This window comes from Bombina bombina, chromosome 2 (genome assembly GCF_027579735.1).
Source record: "Bombina bombina isolate aBomBom1 chromosome 2, aBomBom1.pri, whole genome shotgun sequence".
Taxonomy (NCBI): domain Eukaryota; kingdom Metazoa; phylum Chordata; class Amphibia; order Anura; family Bombinatoridae; genus Bombina; species Bombina bombina.
The window spans coordinates 111,001,906-111,020,900 of NC_069500.1; the positions used below are offsets into that span (position 1 = coordinate 111,001,906).

Here is an 18,995-nt window from a genome sequence, read left to right on the forward strand (position 1 = left end):
CTCTCTTCTGAGTAGTAATTTATTCACATCCCCACCTCTGGGGGGGGGTCTGTTGACTTGATCTATAGGCAGAGAGATCATTTTTTATTTTTTTGATGATCTATGCATAGAATATGTAGATGCGATTCAGCCCACCTGATGTTTTTTTTGATGTGGAAATTTGTTTTCAGTATTTTTTTTCTAAACTTTAGTTTAGTAGTTTTTTTTTGTTAATTTTGTGATGATGTCATCACAGGAAGTTGGTGCCTGCTATTCCTGTTTGGTGATTTTCAGATGAGAAGTGTGTATAGACACCTATGTAGAATACTATTTAAGGTGGGTGTTTAAGTTTGTGTTGTATCCTTGATAAAGGTCCCATTGGAGGATCGAAACGGATGTTTTCGGGTGTGACGTGTCCCACAATATGTGAAATCCTTATTGAAGAAACCAAGTGCAAGTTATTTATTTGGAATATATATATATATATATATATATATATACACACATACATATACATATACACACACTTAGACGCACCCCACACATACTTTCATTTATACTATCTAATCTATTAAAGGAAGCTGACAACATGAAAATAAAATGCCTTTTTTGGGCTAAATAATTGTATAGGATTAGTTTCTATTCAATATTACATACTGGCACTTACACAAGACCTAGCAGTATGTGCATTGACCACAAATTGTATATTTATCATAAATAGTTTGTCAACTGACAAAAGGCAATTTTAGCTATGTATATCTGAACACTGAATAATTACTATAACTTCACACATCTTACAGTCCCCTTTGACAAAAAAAAAAAAAAAAAACTTACAAGACAGTGATCCCCCATAATAAATTACTTTAATTTTTCTCTTTAAAGAAAATTTTAGATTTATTTTTAGTTTTAATTTGGGGGAAATTACATCTAATCCAAGGTTCAAACACAACTCTCAACAAAAATGTTTCCCTTACATTTCAATTTGTTACTCCTGTTAAACACAATTTGCTGATCAAGACAAAAAAATGCAATGCAGTCTCTTAGCGATTTCAATAGCGCCTTTCTTCCACCTACATCTCACCCTTTGCCTTATTCCAGCATGACATGGCAAGTGCCACTGTCAACTCTAAAAAACGTTCTATGTTTTGCCAAAGTCAGTGCAAAGTCTAACTGCTCCCCCGCCTCCCCTTATATACTCTAGCGCCCCCTGGGGAGGCCGCCCCACGCTTTAAAAACCAGTGTCCTACAGTATTCATAATATTTCTTTAACCCAGAAATGCATATCTGGCCTAAGAAAGAGACAAACTACTTTTCCTCTTCTTTAATGAAGGACATTCACTTGCATAGAAACATGCATTGCACAAAATGAAATCTTATATACCCTTAGTTAACATTTGCCTTAAGTTCACATAACAATGCTATAGATCAAGTGCAAATTATAGTGCATCAGATATTTTACAGCTCATTAATATTGCTCATTTTCACAACTTGATTCAGTCACACTCAGGCATTTGCACATCACTACAGAAACGTGCAACAAAAATACAGCAAAACACTAGCTGTCCTGTATTTAATGTCTATACACTGTATGCATCTACAAACAACTTCAACAGCAATGACATTCTAAAAAAAATAAAAAATAAAATAGTAAAACTATTATATAAGTGATCATAATATGCCCAAGCATCTTATCAGCAGTTCTGTACTGACAACCTTCAGTAAAATATATTAGTAAATGTGTTTCAAAGAGTAGAATTAAATGATCATTAAAACAGAATATATTGCAGCTGCCAAAAAATGAAACATTTGTGAAAAATATACTAAGTTCTACAATTAGACTATCATCACATTTATTAAAGGGACATAATAATCAAAATTGAAATGTGCTTGAGTGCATTAGCAAAAATGCTTCTGGTAAAAAACTATTACTGTTTGGGGAGCATATGACCATGTGTTGTGCAAGCCCAGTGCGCCTGCTCAGAGAGCCAACTGCTGGTTGCTAGGAGAAACAAAAACACACCACTGCAGTCTGAACAGGCAGGATTTTTGAATGCAGGTGCACTGGGCATGCGCAGCACACGTACATTGCTTCTGAAGCAGTAATAACTTTTGCTAGAAGGATATTTACTAATACAAGTAGTGCAAAAACGTTTCTATTGGAAATTGAAATGCACTCAAACATTTCAATTTGGAGCTATTACACTCCCTTAAGTTATGTAAAGGGGTGACCAAAATCTTGATAATAAACCTATTAAAAAAAAGAGGCACCCTGGACTTTCCCAAAACCAAAATCTAAACATTCAAGGATAGAGCTACAAAACTGTTTTATCAAACTGTGGTTTACTTCGTCTCTACAGAAGAAATATTTCCTTCTTAAATATACTTAACTATTGCATTGTTAAAAAAAAGGAGTAGTGTTTCTCAAAAAGAAAAAAAAAACATTCATAAATGCCCTGATGAAAAACAGGAAAAGATTATATTTTCACAGAAAAAAAAAATCTGACTTTAAAATGTTAAAAAAAATAAAAAAAATAAATGGATAAACTGCTTCACATAAGTCAGATTTCTAGATAACTATTGAATTTTTGGAAAATACCAGTTTCTATATTTCCTGCCAGAACATCTTATCACAGCTAGGTACACATGTTATCTAGCAATAAATCTGTTCATATCACAAGAATCTAGCCTATTAAAATGGCAAGATTTTTTTTTTTTTTAACACACTCTAGGTTTTCAGCAAGAGGTTAAAATTATGCTGTAAAAGTTTACATTGAATAATCTTTATAGTAGACAAAATTCCACAAGGGAAGACCATTGTGTGAAATGATTTAGCGCCAGTAATTCCAACCTTCGCAGGTACAGACTGTTTTTTTTGTATTATGAAGATGACCTGGAGGAAATATCAGAAATATCAACACTTAGGAGTACATAGAAGTATGCTCAGATGCAACTCCTTAATTTCTGTATGACTTCAAAAACATGCTTAAAGAGGAGAAAAGTTAGTTTTATTAGTCATCTTGCTTGTTCTGAAAGATGGAAGTTAATGTCCATCCTATATGAGTAGGTTTTAGAGAGGAGTCTTTTTCATCCGCAGGAGGAATAAGAAAATGTCTGGAGGTAATTGAACATGGGCTTCCAAAAGAAGCAATTTCACTTTCCACGGACGGAGAGGAACCAGGGGATTCCTCAGCCCAAGCATTTGGATTTTCCTGAGGTCTGTAACCTGCAGAGGCTTCAAAGACTTCTGTAGGAATACAAGTGTCTATATTCATAGTACTGATAGGCAGTTGCATTTGTGGTTTATATCCAGCCATATCCAAAGAGTCATTATCAGGCTCTTCTTCTGAATTAGCCTGTGGTTGATACATAGACTGGATATCAATGTAGTCTACTTGAGAAGAGACCACAGACCCCTCTAATGCAGAGTTAGACCTGTCCTCATTCACAGCAGATGGACAATAGGATACAACTATGTGACCATCATTTTCTGAGTCCAAGTCCTCTTCTGCAAGTTGATCCTCTGTTATTGGTGACTGTAATTCGGTATCTATAATCTTTGGAACAGTTGACAGGGTTTCCACCACTTCTACGCTATTTGGTGTACATGGATTCATCTCCAATGTCTTTATAGTGTTATTTCCCTGAAAATAAAGGATACACAGAGTTAAATATTTGATAACACAATTTTATAAGGGGACATTAGAATGCACACATACTTAGAACGAATATCTTAGTTGAAGGCAACTGGCAAGAAGAGCTGACATACCTTTCTTAAATATTTGTGTTATTGCAGCATTAAACGGGACATAAAACCAATTTTCTTTTTCTTTCATGACTCAGATACAGCATGCAACTTTAAGCAGCTTTCAAAATTACTTTAAATACCTGATTTGATCTCTTGGTATCCTTTGTTGAAAATAATACTTAGGTTAGCTCAGGAGCAGCAATAGATTACTGATAATTAGCTGCAGATTGGTGGCTGCACATATAGGCCTCTTGTCATTGGCTCACCACATCTTCTGCTACCCCCAGTAGTGCAATGCTGCATCTTCAACAAAGAATCAACAGGAGCAATTCTCTAATCCGTTAGAGCAGGGTTCTTCAAAACACGGGTTGGGACCAATTCCTGGGTCGCAAACACCAGGTTAACTGAGTTTGCGACTTGTGTGTGTGGTGTCTGTGTGCATTGTGTGAGTGTATATGCATTGTAAGAGGGTGGTGGTGTGTGTGTGTGTATTGTATGAGAGAGTGTGTGTGTATTGTATGAGAGAGTGTGTGTGTGAGATATGAGTGTGTCTGGTGTGTGTGTGGTATGAGTGTGTCTGGTGTGTGTGTGGTATGAGTGTGTCTGGTGTGTGTGTGGTATGAGTGTGTCTGGTGTGTGTGTGTGTGTGTGGTATGAGTGTGTCTGGTGTGTGTGTGTGTGTGTGGTATGAGTGTGTCTGGTGTGTGTGTGTGTGGTATGAGTGTCTGGTGTGTGTGTGTGGTATGAGTGTCTGGTGTGTGTGTGTGGTATGAGTGTGTCTGGTGTGTGTGTGTGTGTGTGTGGTATGAGTGTGTCTGGTGTGTGTGTGTGTGTTATGAGTGTCTGGTGTGTGTGTGTGGGGTATGAGTGTATGGTGTGTGTGTGTGGGGTATGAGTGTATGGTGTGTGTGTGTGGTATGGGTGTGTGTGGTATGAGTGTGTGTGGTATAGGTGTGCGTGGTATGAGTGTGTGTGGTATGAGTGTGCGTGGTATGAGTGTGTCTGTGGTATGAGTGTGCGTGGTATGAGTGTGTCTGTGGTATGAGTGTGCCTGGTGTGTGTGTGTGTGTGGTATGAGAGTGCCTGGTGTGTGTGTGTGGTATGAGAGTGCCTGGTGTGTGTGTGTGGTATGAGAGTGCCTGGTGTGTGTGTGTGGTATGAGAGTGCCTAGTGTGTGTGTGTGGTATGAGAGTGCCTAGTGTGTGTGTGTGGTATGAGAGTGCCTAGTGTGTGTGTGTGGTATGAGAGTGCCTAGTGTGTGTGTGTGGTATGAGAGTGCCTGGTGTGTGTGTGTGGTATGAGAGTGCCTGGTGTGTGTGTGTGGTATGAGAGTGCCTGGTGTGTGTGTGGTATGAGATTGCCTGGTGTGTGTGTGGTATGAGAGTGCCTGGTGTGTGTGTGTGTGTGTGTGGTATGAGAGTGCCTGGTGTGTGTGTGTGTGGTATGAGAGTGCCTGGTGTGTGTGTGTGTGGTATGAGAGTGCCTGGTGTGTGTGTGTGTGGTATGAGAGTGCCTGGTGTGTGTGTGTGTGGTATGAGAGTGCCTGGTGTGTGTGTGTGTGGTATGAGTGTGCCTGGTGTGTGTGTGTGTGGGTGGTATGAGTGTGCCTGGGGTGTGTGTGTGTGGTATGAGAGTGCCTGGTGTGTGTGTGTGTGTGTGAGTGTGGTATGAGAGTGTCTGGTGTGTGTGTGGTATGAGAGTGTCTGGTGTGTGTGTGGTATGAGAGTGTCTGGTGTGTGTGTGCCGTATGAGAGTGTCTGGTGTGTGTGCCGTATGAGAGTGTCTGGTGTGTGTGCCGTATGAGAGTGTCTGGTGTGTGTGCCGTATGAGAGTGTCTGGTGTGTGTGCCGTATGAGAGTGTCTGGTGTGTGTGCCGTATGAGAGTGTCTGGTGTGTGTGCCGTATGAGAGTGTCTGGTGTGTGTGTTGTAACCTTTTACTTTCAAGTATGACTTCAATCAGGAATAAAGTATGCCCACAATTTAGTCACTTTGCCAAAAATTACAGTTATCCAGGTTTATTATATCTAAAATTTAAAGGGACAGTCAACACCAGAATGTTTGTTGTTTAAAAAGAAAGATAATCCTTTTATTACCCATTCCCCAGTTTTCATAACCAACACTGTTATAGAAATACACTTTTACCTCTGTGATTACCTTGTATCTAAGCCTCTGCAAACTTCCCCCCTTATTTCAGTTCTTTTGACAGACTTGCATTTTAGCCAATCAGTACTCACTCCAGGGTAACTTCACATGCATGAGCTCAATGTTATCTATATGAAACATATGAACTAATGCCCTCTAGTGGTCAAAATACATTCAGATTAGAGGCAGTCTTCAAGGTCTAAGAAATTAGCATATGAACCTCCTAGGTTTAGCTTTTAACTAATACTAAGAGAACAAAGCAACATTGGTGATAAAAGTAAATTGGAAGGTTGTTTAAAATTACATTCCCTATTTAAATCATGGAAGTTTTTTTTGGACTTGACTGTCCCTTTAAAGAACAAGTATAAAAATAGGATTGCAAATGTATTTGGTATCATGGCACTGGGTCTTGAGAAAACAAGTTTGAAGAATGCTGTGTTAGAGCATGCAAGTTTTTGACTATTATGACCCTTTGATGAAAAATTTACTTTCATGAGTTATACTTTAATGGATTAATATATTTATTTATGGCTAACGAAAAACAGTGAGGCTCTTTGCACCTTACAATGGCAGCAGGTTTAGAAACGAATTGCTAAAGGAATATGTATGCAAAATGACTGGTGATTTCATGTTAAAGGGAAATTATAGTTAAAAAAACAGAATTTATGTTTACCTGATAAATTACTTTCTCCAACGGTGTGTCCGGTCCACGGCGTCATCCTTACTTGTGGGATATTCTCTTCCCCAACAGGAAATGGCAAAGAGCCCAGCAAAGCTGGTCACATGATCCCTCCTAGGCTCCGCCTTCCCCAGTCATTCGACCGACGTAAAGGAGGAATATTTGCATAGGAGAAATCATATGATACCGTGGTGACTGTAGTTAGAGAAAATAAATCATCAGACCTGATTAAAAAACCAGTGCGGGCCGTGGACCGGACACACCGTTGGAGAAAGTAATTTATCAGGTAAACATAAATTCTGTTTTCTCCAACATAGGTGTGTCCGGTCCACGGCGTCATCCTTACTTGTGGGAACCAATACCAATGCTTTAGGACACGGATGATGGGAGGGAGCAAATCAGGTCACCTAGATGGAAGGCACCACGGTTTGCAAAACCTTTCTCCCAAAAATAGCCTCAGAAGAAGCAAAAGTATCAAATTTGTAAAATTTGGTAAAAGTGTGCAGTGAAGACCAAGTCGCTGCCTTACATATCTGATCAACAGAAGCCTCGTTCTTGAAGGCCCATGTGGAAGCCACAGCCCTAGTGGAATGAGCTGTGATTCTTTCAGGAGGCTGCCGTCCGGCAGTCTCATAAGCCAATCTGATGATGCTTTTAAGCCAAAAAGAGAGAGAGGTAGAAGTTGCTTTTTGACCTCTCCTTTTACCAGAATAAACAACAAACAAGGAAGATGTTTGTCTGAAATCCTTTGTAGCCTCTAAATAGAATTTTAGAGCACGAACTACATCCAAATTGTGCAACAAACGTTCCTTCTTTGAAACTGGATTCGGACACAAAGAAGGCACAACTATCTCCTGGTTAATATTTTTGTTAGAAACAACTTTCGGAAGAAAACCAGGTTTAGTACGCAAAACCACCTTATCTGCATGGAACACCAGATAAGGAGGAGAACACTGCAGAGCAGATAACTCTGAAACTCTTCTAGCAGAAGAAATTGCAACCAAAAACAAAACTTTCCAAGATAATAACTTAATATCTACGGAATGTAAGGGTTCAAACGGAACCCCTTGAAGAACTGAAAGAACTAAATTGAGACTCCAAGGAGGAGTCAAAGGTTTGTAAACAGGCTTGATTCTAACCAGAGCCTGAACAAAAGCCTGAACGTCTGGCACAGCCGCCAGCTTCTTGTGAAGTAAAACAGATAAAGCAGAAATCTGTCCCTTCAAAGAACTTGCAGATAATCCTTTCTCCAAACCCTCTTGTAGAAAGGACAGAATCTTAGGAATTTTTACCCTGTTCCATGGGAATCCTTTCGATTCGCACCAACAGATATATTTCTTCCATACTTTATGGTAAATTTTTCTAGTTACAGGCTTTCTAGCCTGAATAAGAGTATCAATGACAGAATCTGAGAACCCACGCTTTGATAAAATCAAGTGTTCAATCTCCAAGCAGTCAGTTGGAGTGATGCCAGATTCGGATGTTCGAACGGACCTTGAACAAGAAGGTCCCGTCTCAAAGGTAGCTTCCATGGTGGAGCCGATGACATATTCACCAGGTCTGCATACCAAGTTCTGCGTGGCCACGCAGGAGCTATCAAGATCACCGAAGCCCTCTCCTGATTGATCCTGGCTACCAGCCTGGGAATGAGAGGAAACGGTGGGAACACATAAGCTAGGTTGAAGGTCCAGGGCGCTACTAGTGCATCTACTAGAGTCGCCTTGGGATCCCTGGATCTGGACCCGTAGCAAAAAACCTTGAAGTTCTGACGAGACGCCATCAGATCCATGTCTGGAATGCCCCATAATTGAGTTATTTGGGCAAAGATTTCCGGATGGAGTTCCCACTCCCCCGGATGAAAAGTCTGACGACTCAGAAAATCCGCTTCCCAATTTTCCACTCCTGGGATGTGGATAGCAGACAAGTGGCAGGAGTGAAGCTCCGCCCAGTGAATTACTTTGGTCACTTCTTCCATCGCCAGGGAACTCCTTGTTCCCCCCTGATGGTTGATATATGCAACAGTCGTCATGTTGTCTGATTGAAATCTTATGAATTTGGCCTTTGCTAGTTGAGGCCAAGCCTTGAGAGCATTGAATATCGCTCTCAGTTCCAGAATGTTTATCGGGAGAAGAGATTCTTCCCGAGACCATAGACCCTGAGCCTTCAGGTGTTTCCAGACCGCGCCCCAGCCCACCAGGCTGGCGTCGGTCGTTACAATGACCCACTCTGGTCTTCTGAAGCTCATCCCTTGGGACAGGTTGTCCAGGGTCAGCCACCAACGGAGTGAATCTCTGGTCCTCTGATCTACTTGGATCGTCGGGGACAAATCTGTATAATCCCCATTCCACTGTCTGAGCATGCACAGTTGTAATGGTCTTAGATGAATTCGCGCAAAAGGAACCATGTCCATTGCCGCAACCATCAAACCTATTACTTCCATGCACTGCGCTATGGAAGGAAGAAGAACAGAATGAAGTACTTGACAAGAGCTTAGAAGTTTTGATTTTCTGGCTTCTGTCAGAAAAATCTTCATTTCCATGGAGTCTATTATTGTTCCCAAGAAGGGAACTCTTGTTGACGGGAATAGAGAACTTTTTTCTACGTTCACTTTCCACCCGTGAGATCTGAGAAAGGCTAGGACAATGTCCGTATGAGCCTTTGCTTGTGGCAGAGACGACGCTTGAATCAGTATGTCGTCCAAGTAGGGTACTACTGCAATGCCCCTTGGCCTTAGCACCGCTAGAAGGGACCCTAGTACCTTTGTGAAAATTCTTGGAGCAGTGGCTAGTCCGAATGGAAGTGCCACGAACTGGTAATGCTTGTCCAGAAAGGCGAATCTTAGGAACCGATGATGTTCCTTGTGGATAGGAATATGTAGATACGCATCCTTTAAATCCACCGTGGTCATGAATTGACCTTCCTGGATGGTAGGAAGAATTGTCCGAATGGTTTCCATCTTGAACGATGGGACCTTGAGAAATTTGTTTAGGATCTTGAGATCCAAAATTGGCCTGAATGTTCCCTCTTTTTTGGGAACTATGAACAGATTGGAGTAAAACCCCATCCCTTGTTCTCCTAATGGAACAGGATGAATCACTCCCATTTTTAACAGGTCTTCTACACAATGTAAGAATGCCTGTCTTTTTATTTGGTCTGAAGACAATTGAGACCTGTGGAACCTTCCCCTTGGGGGTAGTTCCTTGAATTCCAGGAGATAACCTTGAGAAACTATTTCTAGCGCCCAAGGATCCTGAACATCTCTTGCCCAAGCCTGAGCGAAGAGAGAGAGTCTGCCCCCCACCAGATCCGGTCCCGGATCGGGGGCCAGCATCTCATGCTGTCTTGGTAGCGGTAGCGGGCTTCTTGGCCTGCTTACCTTTGTTCCAGCCTTGCATCGGTCTCCAGGCTGGCTTGGTTTGAGAAGAATTACCCTCTTGCTTAGAGGATGTAGAATTTGAGGCTGGTCCGTTTCTGCGAAAGGGACGAAAATTTGTTTTATTTTTAGCCTTAAAAGACCTATCCTGAGGAAGGGCGTGGCCCTTTCCTCCAGTGATGTCTGAAATAATCTCTTTCAAGTCAGGGCCAAACAGCGTTTTCCCCTTGAAAGGGATGTTAAGCAATCTGTTCTTGGAGGACACATCCGCTGACCAAGACTTCAGCCAAAGCGCTCTGCGCGCCGCAATAGCAAAGCCTGAATTTTTCGCCGCTAATCTAGCTAATTGCAAAGTGGCGTCTAAGGTAAAAGAGTTAGCCAACTTAAGTGCTTGAACTCTGTCCATAACCTCCTCATAAGAGGATGCTTGATTGAGCGACTTTTCTAGTTCCTCGAACCAGAAACACGCTGCTGTAGTGACAGGAACAATGCATGAAATTGGTTGTAGAAGGTAACCTTGCTGAACAAACATCTTTTTAAGCAAACCCTCTAATTTTTTATCCATAGGATCTTTGAAAGCACAACTATCTTCTATAGGGATAGTGGTGCGTTTGTTTAGAGTAGAAACCGCCCCCTCGACCTTGGGGACTGTCTGCCATAAGTCCTTCCTGGGGTCGACCATAGGAAATAATTTCTTAAATATAGGGGGAGGGACAAAAGGTATGCCGGGCCTTTCCCATTCTTTATTTACAATGTCCGCCACCCGCTTGGGTATAGGAAAAGCTTCGGGGGGCACCGGGACCTCTAGGAACCTGTCCATCTTACATAATTTCTCTGGAATGACCAAATTGTCACAATCATCCAGAGTAGATAACACCTCCTTAAGCAGAGCGCGGAGATGTTCCAATTTAAATTTAAATGTAATAACGTCAGGTTCAGCTTGTTGAGAAATTTTTCCTGAATCTGAAATTTCTCCCTCAGACAAAACCTCCCTAGCCCCTTCAGACTGGTGTAAGGGCATGTCAGAACCATTATCATCAGCGTCCTCATGCTCTTCAGTATCTAAAACAGAGCAGTCGCGCTTTCGCTGATAAGTGGGCATTTTGGCTAAAATGTTTTTAATAGAATTATCCATTACAGCCGTTAATTGTTGCATAGTAAGGAGGATTGGCGCACTAGATGCACTAGGGACCTCCTGAGTGGGCAAGACTGGTGTAGACATAGAAGGAGATGATGCAGTACCATGCTTACTCCCCTCACTTAAGGAATCATTTTGGGCAACATTACTATCAGTGGCATCATTGTCCCTACTTTGTTTGTCACATTCATCACATATATTTAAATGGAGAGGAACCTTGGCTTCCGAACATACAGAACATCGTCTATCTGATAGTTCAGACATGTTAATAGGCATAAACTTGATAACAAAGCACAAAAAACGTTTTAAAATAAAACCGTTACTGTCTCTTTAAATTTTAAACTGAACACACTTTTTTACTGAATATACGCAAAAGTATGAAGGAAATGTTCAAAATTCACCAAAATTTCACCACAGTGTCATAAAGCCTTAAAAGTACTGCACACCAAATTTGAAAGCTTTAACTCTTAAAATAACGGAACCAGAGCCATTTTTACATTTAACCCCTATACAGTCCCTGGTATCTGCTTTGCTGAGACCCAACCAAGCCCAGAGGGGAATACGATACCAAATGACGCCTTCAATAAGCTTTTTCAGTGGACCTGAGCTCCTCACACATGCATATGCATGCCTTGCTTCTCAAAAACAACTGCGCATTAGTGGCGCGAAAATGAGGCTCTGCCTATGACTAGAAAAGGCCCCCAGTGAAAAAGGTGTCCAATACAGTGCCTGCCGTTTTTTTAAACAAAATTCCCAAGATTAAAATAACTCTCCAAAGTTATAAACTATTAAATATGCTTATAAAGTAATCGTTTTGGCCCAGAAAAATGTCTACCAGTCTTTAAAGCCCTTGTGAAGCCCTTTTATTCTTATATTGAAAATTAAGAAAATGGCTTACCGGATCCCATAGGGAAAATGACAGCTTCCAGCATTACCAAGTCTTGTTAGAAATGTGTCATACCTCAAGCAGCCAAAGTCTGCTCACTGTTTCCCCCAACTGAAGTTAATTCCTCTCAACAGTCCTGTGTGGAAACAGCCATCGATTTTAGTAACGGTTGCTAAAATCATTTTCCTCTTACAAACAGAAATCTTCATCTCTTTTCTGTTTCAGAGTAAATAGTACATACCAGCACTATTTTAAAATAACAAACTCTTGATAGAAGAATAAAAACTACATTTAAACACCAAAAAACTCTGAGCCATCTCCGTGGAGATGTTGCCTGTGCAACGGCAAAGAGAATGACTGGGGAAGGCGGAGCCTAGGAGGGATCATGTGACCAGCTTTGCTGGGCTCTTTGCCATTTCCTGTTGGGGAAGAGAATATCCCACAAGTAAGGATGACGCCGTGGACCGGACACACCTATCTTGGAGAAAGTAACATGCTCTAATTCATTACAGCATGTCATTTTAGCATTAGTGACCCTGCAACTCTGTGTTTAACCCATGCAAAAGGGTTAAACACAGTTAAATTACTACTCGGGCTGCACTGAACTGGACTTTTCCACGATAATGATCGTTCAACTGCCATAAATTTATAACCGATCTTGCTTTACCTTGTAGAGGGCAAAACTACCAAGCAAATCGGCCCTCAACTCATAGCATTTTACAAGCATATAACATTCATTAGTGGTAAGTGCCAACAGTGTTCAGTGCATTTGAGCTAAATTCAACGTTTTAGGCATACAGGGCCAGATTATAAATGGAGCGCAAAATATTGCTTTCACTAAAGTGATATTTGCTCTTCACTTTGTGATACCAGTGCACGCAAATGTGCCCTGTTATTACTGGTGAGGTGCAATGGGAAGCATTGGGCTAACGAGAGGGCCCTTTCATAGGCTCCAATGGGAGCCTCGTTATCATGGCATGAGACACGACATGAGAACTAGGGCAGCGAAGGGTAAGTCGTAAGGGGCAGGGCTGGGTAGCAAATCTAAATATATATGTATATACGTATATAAGTGTTAATATGTGTATATACCCATATTAACACATAACTATATATGTATATAAATATATACTTACAGGGAACACACATTTCCCATAGACCACAATGTAAAAGGTACTTTTCAGTGCCTTTTTTTACCTAACACCCCACAGCCGCCGACTTTAGCCCCCAAAAACTGCCTAGTGTAGTAATTTAAATAATAATAAAAACAAATTGCAACCATTTTTTATTTTTAAAAAGGGACCTTACATTTTTTTTTTTGGACCTCTGGTTAATTTTTGGAGCGCTAATTGCTACCCAATAACCAGCCACTTGTAATGCCGAATTTGCCTGTTTGCGGACATGCGATACATTAGCGCTCCACTTGTAATCTAGCCCACAATAATTAAGCAATAATTCTGGAATTTTAAAACAGAATACCAGAAATGAGCAATATGTCATGGATTACATTATATTACCTCACTGATGCTTTTCTGAAATTGCAACGCTTTACTGTTTTCTGGATTTGGAATATCAGGGTAAAAGGTTTCCTTGATCCTAGAGGAAAAAAAAATAATCAACCAACGTACAACTTCAATTTAAATTCTCTTTTTTGGCTCTGCATTTATTTCTCATTTACAACAGGGGGATAACTTACGTGTTAATTGATTACAAGTACAACAGTTTTTCTGTCTAATAATCCTGGATGGTGGTAAAATATGTCTATACATATCACGGTGTTCATAATCAGTCAAAAATATTATTAAAGGGACAATTTAGAGGAAATATTCATTAGAGGCATTTTTGCAATGTACTTCATTAGGCAAAACATTCTTGTTCCAGCTCTCGTCTGCTTTGCTCTGTAAAAGCAATGTCTTAAGCACCGATAGCTTTTACAAGAAGCATTTTAGCTAATATAATCTTGCTGCTGAAATACTTTTAATCCTAACTGGAATGCATTAATGTTCCTTTGAGACCATTTAGGACAAAATACAGTAATGTGTGAGCCTAGAGGCAATAATTTAATATTACAAAACAATCTCTCATTTTATAATTTGTAGGTTTATTATTGGGTGTGTCAGTAATAGAACATGTTTATGTTATCAGTGCTTTAGATGAACATTTAGCTCCCAGCCAGGTGTATACCACGGTCAGCCATTACTTTTAAACTAATGAGACAAGTTCCCCTAGTGAGACAAAGTGTCACAGTGTTTGGTAAGACAGATGTGTTTACAGAGGGGCAGTGCATGAAGCGGAATCAGTATGGGCTTATACCTGGCTTTTGTATTCATTGGAAGAAATCAACAGGCTAAAAGCACTTAAAAAAAGGTACAGAATAGTCAGAGTTAAACTTTTATGATTGTGATAGAATGTAAAAATGTCATTTTAAGAAAGTTTTAAAGGGATATTAAACAGTGCTCCTTAGATAAAAACAAATATGTTAAAGTAAAAATAAAAAGAAAAAAGGATTGTGTAAAAAAACATCAAATAACTTAATTTTCTTGCAAAATTAACAAATACATAGGGCAAAAATTATTAAACCCTGAAAAAATGCGCCTAAAAAGTCGTGATTATTTCTGCAATAGTTTGCAATGTGTGAAGTCAAAAATGTCGCCAGTATTTATCAACATATTGGAGACATTTTATGGAGAAAAGTTTTTTGCAGAAAAATAATTTTCACTTTGTTTATCAATCATAACTTTAGCCACCGGTAAATGGTTTTATTGTTTTTATCCTATTATAACAGATTAAATTAATCATGTGATTGCTTTTTAAGAATGTTATTTCTTATATATATTATTAAAGTTATTTTAATTTTGCCCCTTCTTTGACGTTCTTTCATAGAGGAAGGTTGCCCTTTATTGTAGCTTATCTTAGTTATTTCAATTGCACTTTAAATTATTTTACTTTTTTTCATAAATCTGTATATACCTTTATATTTAATTATTATTCTTCAGGTTCTGCTCCTTGTTGTGGGCGATTTCTAAGCCTAAATACAACCATTTTGGCAAGAAAAAGTAATTTTTCCAATTTTCCCTCCAGAAAAAACAACAATATCGCTCTCTTTCACTACCTCGCAACCTACAAATTGGCGAGATTAAAAAACTATGAAAAGTGCCGCATGTAATGTTCACAAATATATGAGAACATTTCCAGACAATTTATTTGCATATATTAAAGATTTACGAATGATTATGAGTCAATTTGTTTGCACATATGAAAAGTTGCAAATGTATTAGTGCATAACCTTTCATAAATATGGTGCTATAATTTGTGAGCTTTTATTTTGTGACAACAAACTTGAGTTTTTTTATTCTCACTTTGATAAATTTAGCCCTTAGTGTAGCCTCTGCCACAGTATTTTAAGAGCAGAGGATTATCAAAACCTAAAGTTTTTATTCTGTCAATTCTGGGCATGAGCAAATTTGACTCCTTGTTATTTAGTCTATTCACTAGTCTATAAGTTTTATGACATCATGCTAAGATAAAACTTCCTGCAAAGATCTCCTTGTAGGGCTGTGGCAGGAAGCACAAATGTAGTGTAAAATCCATTTAAATAGAAGCATATTACATATTGCAATTATTTATATAAAGAATAAGCAACTTCTTTGTAATTTTTTCATTACAGCAATGAAAGACTGTTTAACATCCCTTTAAATTAACTTCTATTATCAAGTCACATAAAAATAAAAAAAATAAAATCCCTGAGAGTCCGTCATCATTCAATGCGCTGCTGCTTTGCAGAACTGCTTCGTATTCGAGTGCTCAGCTTCACTTTACCTGCACTGTGTTAAAGGGACGGTATACTGTAAAATAGTTTTTCCCTTAATGTGTTTACAATTGCTTTTTTTGCCAACTGCAGAGTAAAAAATGTATGAAAATTAGCTTTTTAAGGTTTATTTCTGTATATTAAAGCTCTGATTTTGTGTTTTGAAGCCACAGCCTAATAAAATGGGTTGAGCTTGTAGGTATAATCAGATCTCATTACTGTATCACATTGTGCACATATACCTGCTTCTTTATATTATATCTGTCCTTAAAACAATCACCAATACTTTGAGAGAACAATGGAAAATCAACATTTTATTACCTTATCTCTGCTTTATCCCACTGGGAGTGTAATTTCTTCTGCTGGCTGTGTTTACAAAGCTTATCTATAGCTGGTACGCGCGGCCACAAACTTTCAGAATAGGTGGGGATACCACATGCTAAATCAACCATTTCAAATGCCAATATAAGGGTAAAGGAGCTACTTGTAAACAATTTAATACACTCCAGCAGGTAAAGTGGATCATTGGGAACAAATTAAAGGGGAGAAAAATTTTGAGTAAACTGTCCCTTTAAGGAAAACGTAACAGTTTAGAGAGGGTAAAGCACTGTTAGCTGATGTGGAGCAGCCTGAAAGCGCAAGCGCTAACGGTTCCTGCAGTTGTCCTTTCTGCAATGGCATCTCAGATCACAGCATATTCTGCATCGGGGTTTAAGGTTATTTATTTTAAGAATCTTTTTAATGTTGCATTCTTTTTAAATATTTATTCTACCCTTTCTTCAAATTATATAGACTTGATGCCTAAGCTTTAAAGGGGAAGTCTAATAAATGAAACAAACAAGTACCATTAAAAACATTTTTGCATTCCAAAAATGCTTCTACTTAAAAGCTATCACTGGAGATACAGTACCAGGTCCGCTTAACTACACAATATGAGCAAGCCTACTAATTATTGAGTTCAAGGGTTTCAGCTACACCCACTGCTAACAGGCGCTTAAAATCCAGCACATAGCGTAATGTGTAATACTAAAGTGCTCAGTGACTTTAAAGGGCCCTAATCATAAAAAATAATTACATGCTCCAAATTTATTAGAGCATGTCATTTTAAGACTAGTGACCCTATAGTACTGGTGTGTTTAACACCCTAAATTAGTTAAACACACACTAGAAGTACCCCTCGGGACCCGCAGAGCATTGCTAGTCCGAAAGGAAACTGCCCCTTATCCCATCAGCAGAGCTAGGTGCACAACGCAGTTGACTGGATCAGTGGCAGTTCCCGCTGGGGACCTGTAGAGCTTCTTCTGGGTTAAACGCACATTAGTGCAGGGTTGTTAAATTAGGGCATGTATTTAAAAAAAAAAAAAAAATTGTATAACTATTTTTGTTCTTCAAACATGGCAAAGTGGTACACCACGAAAACTCTCAGAGCCCCAAGTGCTGAAGCTTGTAGATTGTAACAATTGTCTATAATCTGTTGCATCACTTACTACACAGAGTCCAAACTGCCTCTGGGAGCGATATCAGCACAAGAAGTCAGAAGCTTTATGGAATGAATCCATGGCCGAGCAGCGGTGCACAAGCCGCATGGGGTCCATATAGAGATGGTTTGACAAGTTTAGTTTGGAGGAACTTGAGTGGCTTTCACAAAGCCCTGACCTCAACCCCACTCAACACCATTTGGATAAATTGGAATGCCAAGCCAGGCCTCGTCCAACATCAGTTCCTAACATTTAAAATGCTCTTTAGGCTTAATGGGCACACATCCACAAAGACACACTTCAGAATATAGTGGAAAGCCTTCCCAGAAGCGTTGCAGCTATTATAGATGCAAAAGAGGAGCCACATTGTGGAATTGAATGTCCAAAATGCTCATATAGGTGTGGTGGTCAGGTGTCCATTTACTTTTGGCCATAAAGTGTATTTTGTTTTTGTGATGGAAAGAGTTATTAAAGAATTATGGTTTTGGATGTTGAATATTTAGCCTTTTCTGTATTTTAATATAAAGACAATTTTAAAGAAAAGTAAAACACTTACCATTCTCTCTTTTTATAACATATGGTGCTTATAACTATTCCAAGAACAACAGCAACTGAGATAGGTATCAGGATCGCAAGGATTAAGCCAATAGCTGAAAAACAAAGAAAATACGATTATCAGCAAGTTTTACTTTAAACTGAATGCAGTATGTTGTAGTAACTGTGCTTCAACTTCTGAGAATGACTTCACAGAAATGGCTTCTGCAGCTTAAAAATGTGATGATCAAAAGGCAAGGATACTATATTTGGCATGCACATCAATTTGACAGGTGCTTGGAACATTTAGTTTATTTCTATTAACGTTGAATCATTACTTCTAGTTTTTGCAGTAGAATAAAGCCCCCACCCAAATTTCAATACTCGGTTCCCTAAGCAGTATTCAATACAAGATATGTGCAGCAGAAACACACATCTGAATTTGCCCAGATATTCATCCATTGTACTTTTTAGCAAATATATCTGCTACCAAAAGGAGTCAAACCGCTGCCAATTTCAACATTTGTTTAGTGAACAAATGCAGAAATGCACGTCTTTTCACTACAGCCTACCCTATGGAATGGACACAAGTTAATGCCTAAAGCTCTACACTTTAAGCAGCATTCATAATCAAATGCTACTAAAACTAAGCAAAAATAACAAAATGTATGCTTACCTGATAAATTATTTTCTTTCCTGGCATGGAGAGTCCACAAACCCATTCTAATTACTAGTGAGAATTCAACTCCTGGCCACCAGAAAGAGGCAAAGAACACCCCAGTAAAGCTTTAAGTATGCTCACTTGCCACAATCCCCAAGTCATTCAGCCGAAGGAATATGGAAGAGAAGAGGACACAAAGGGTATAGAGGTGCCTGAAGTTTTTGGAATGATGGAAACAAACTAAGCTGCCAAAAAAATGACATAAGGGCGGGCCGTGGACCCTCCATGCCAGGAAAGAAAATAATTTATCAGGCAAGCATACATTTTGTTTTCTTTCCAATAGCATGGAGAGTCCACGAATCCATTCTAATTACTAGTGGGAACCAATACCCAAGCTAGAGTACATAGAATGGAAAGGGAGGGAGAAACAAAACAGGCGAAACTAAACTGAGGACACCACCATATAAAAGAAACCCTATCTCCCCAAGGGAACCTCAGCTGAGGCAAAAACATTGAAGTTAGAAAAAAATTCAGAGAAGGTATGAAACAAGGACCAAGTGGTCATCTTGCA

At 39.3% G+C, this 18,995-nt stretch overlaps 1 protein-coding gene across 1 annotated transcript in view; it reads right to left on the reverse strand.

The window, feature by feature from the left end:
- Nucleotides 1-1,285: 1,285 nt before the first annotated feature.
- The window catches only part of LIFR (LIF receptor subunit alpha), a 185,572-nt gene continuing 167,862 nt past the window's right edge, over nucleotides 1,286-18,995 (reverse strand). Inside the window, 3 exon segments of the mRNA XM_053699675.1 lie at nucleotides 1,286-3,620; nucleotides 13,461-13,539; nucleotides 17,786-17,879. Coding sequence (XP_053555650.1) covers nucleotides 2,988-3,620; nucleotides 13,461-13,539; nucleotides 17,786-17,879 — 806 coding nt within the window. The 3' untranslated portion in view covers nucleotides 1,286-2,987.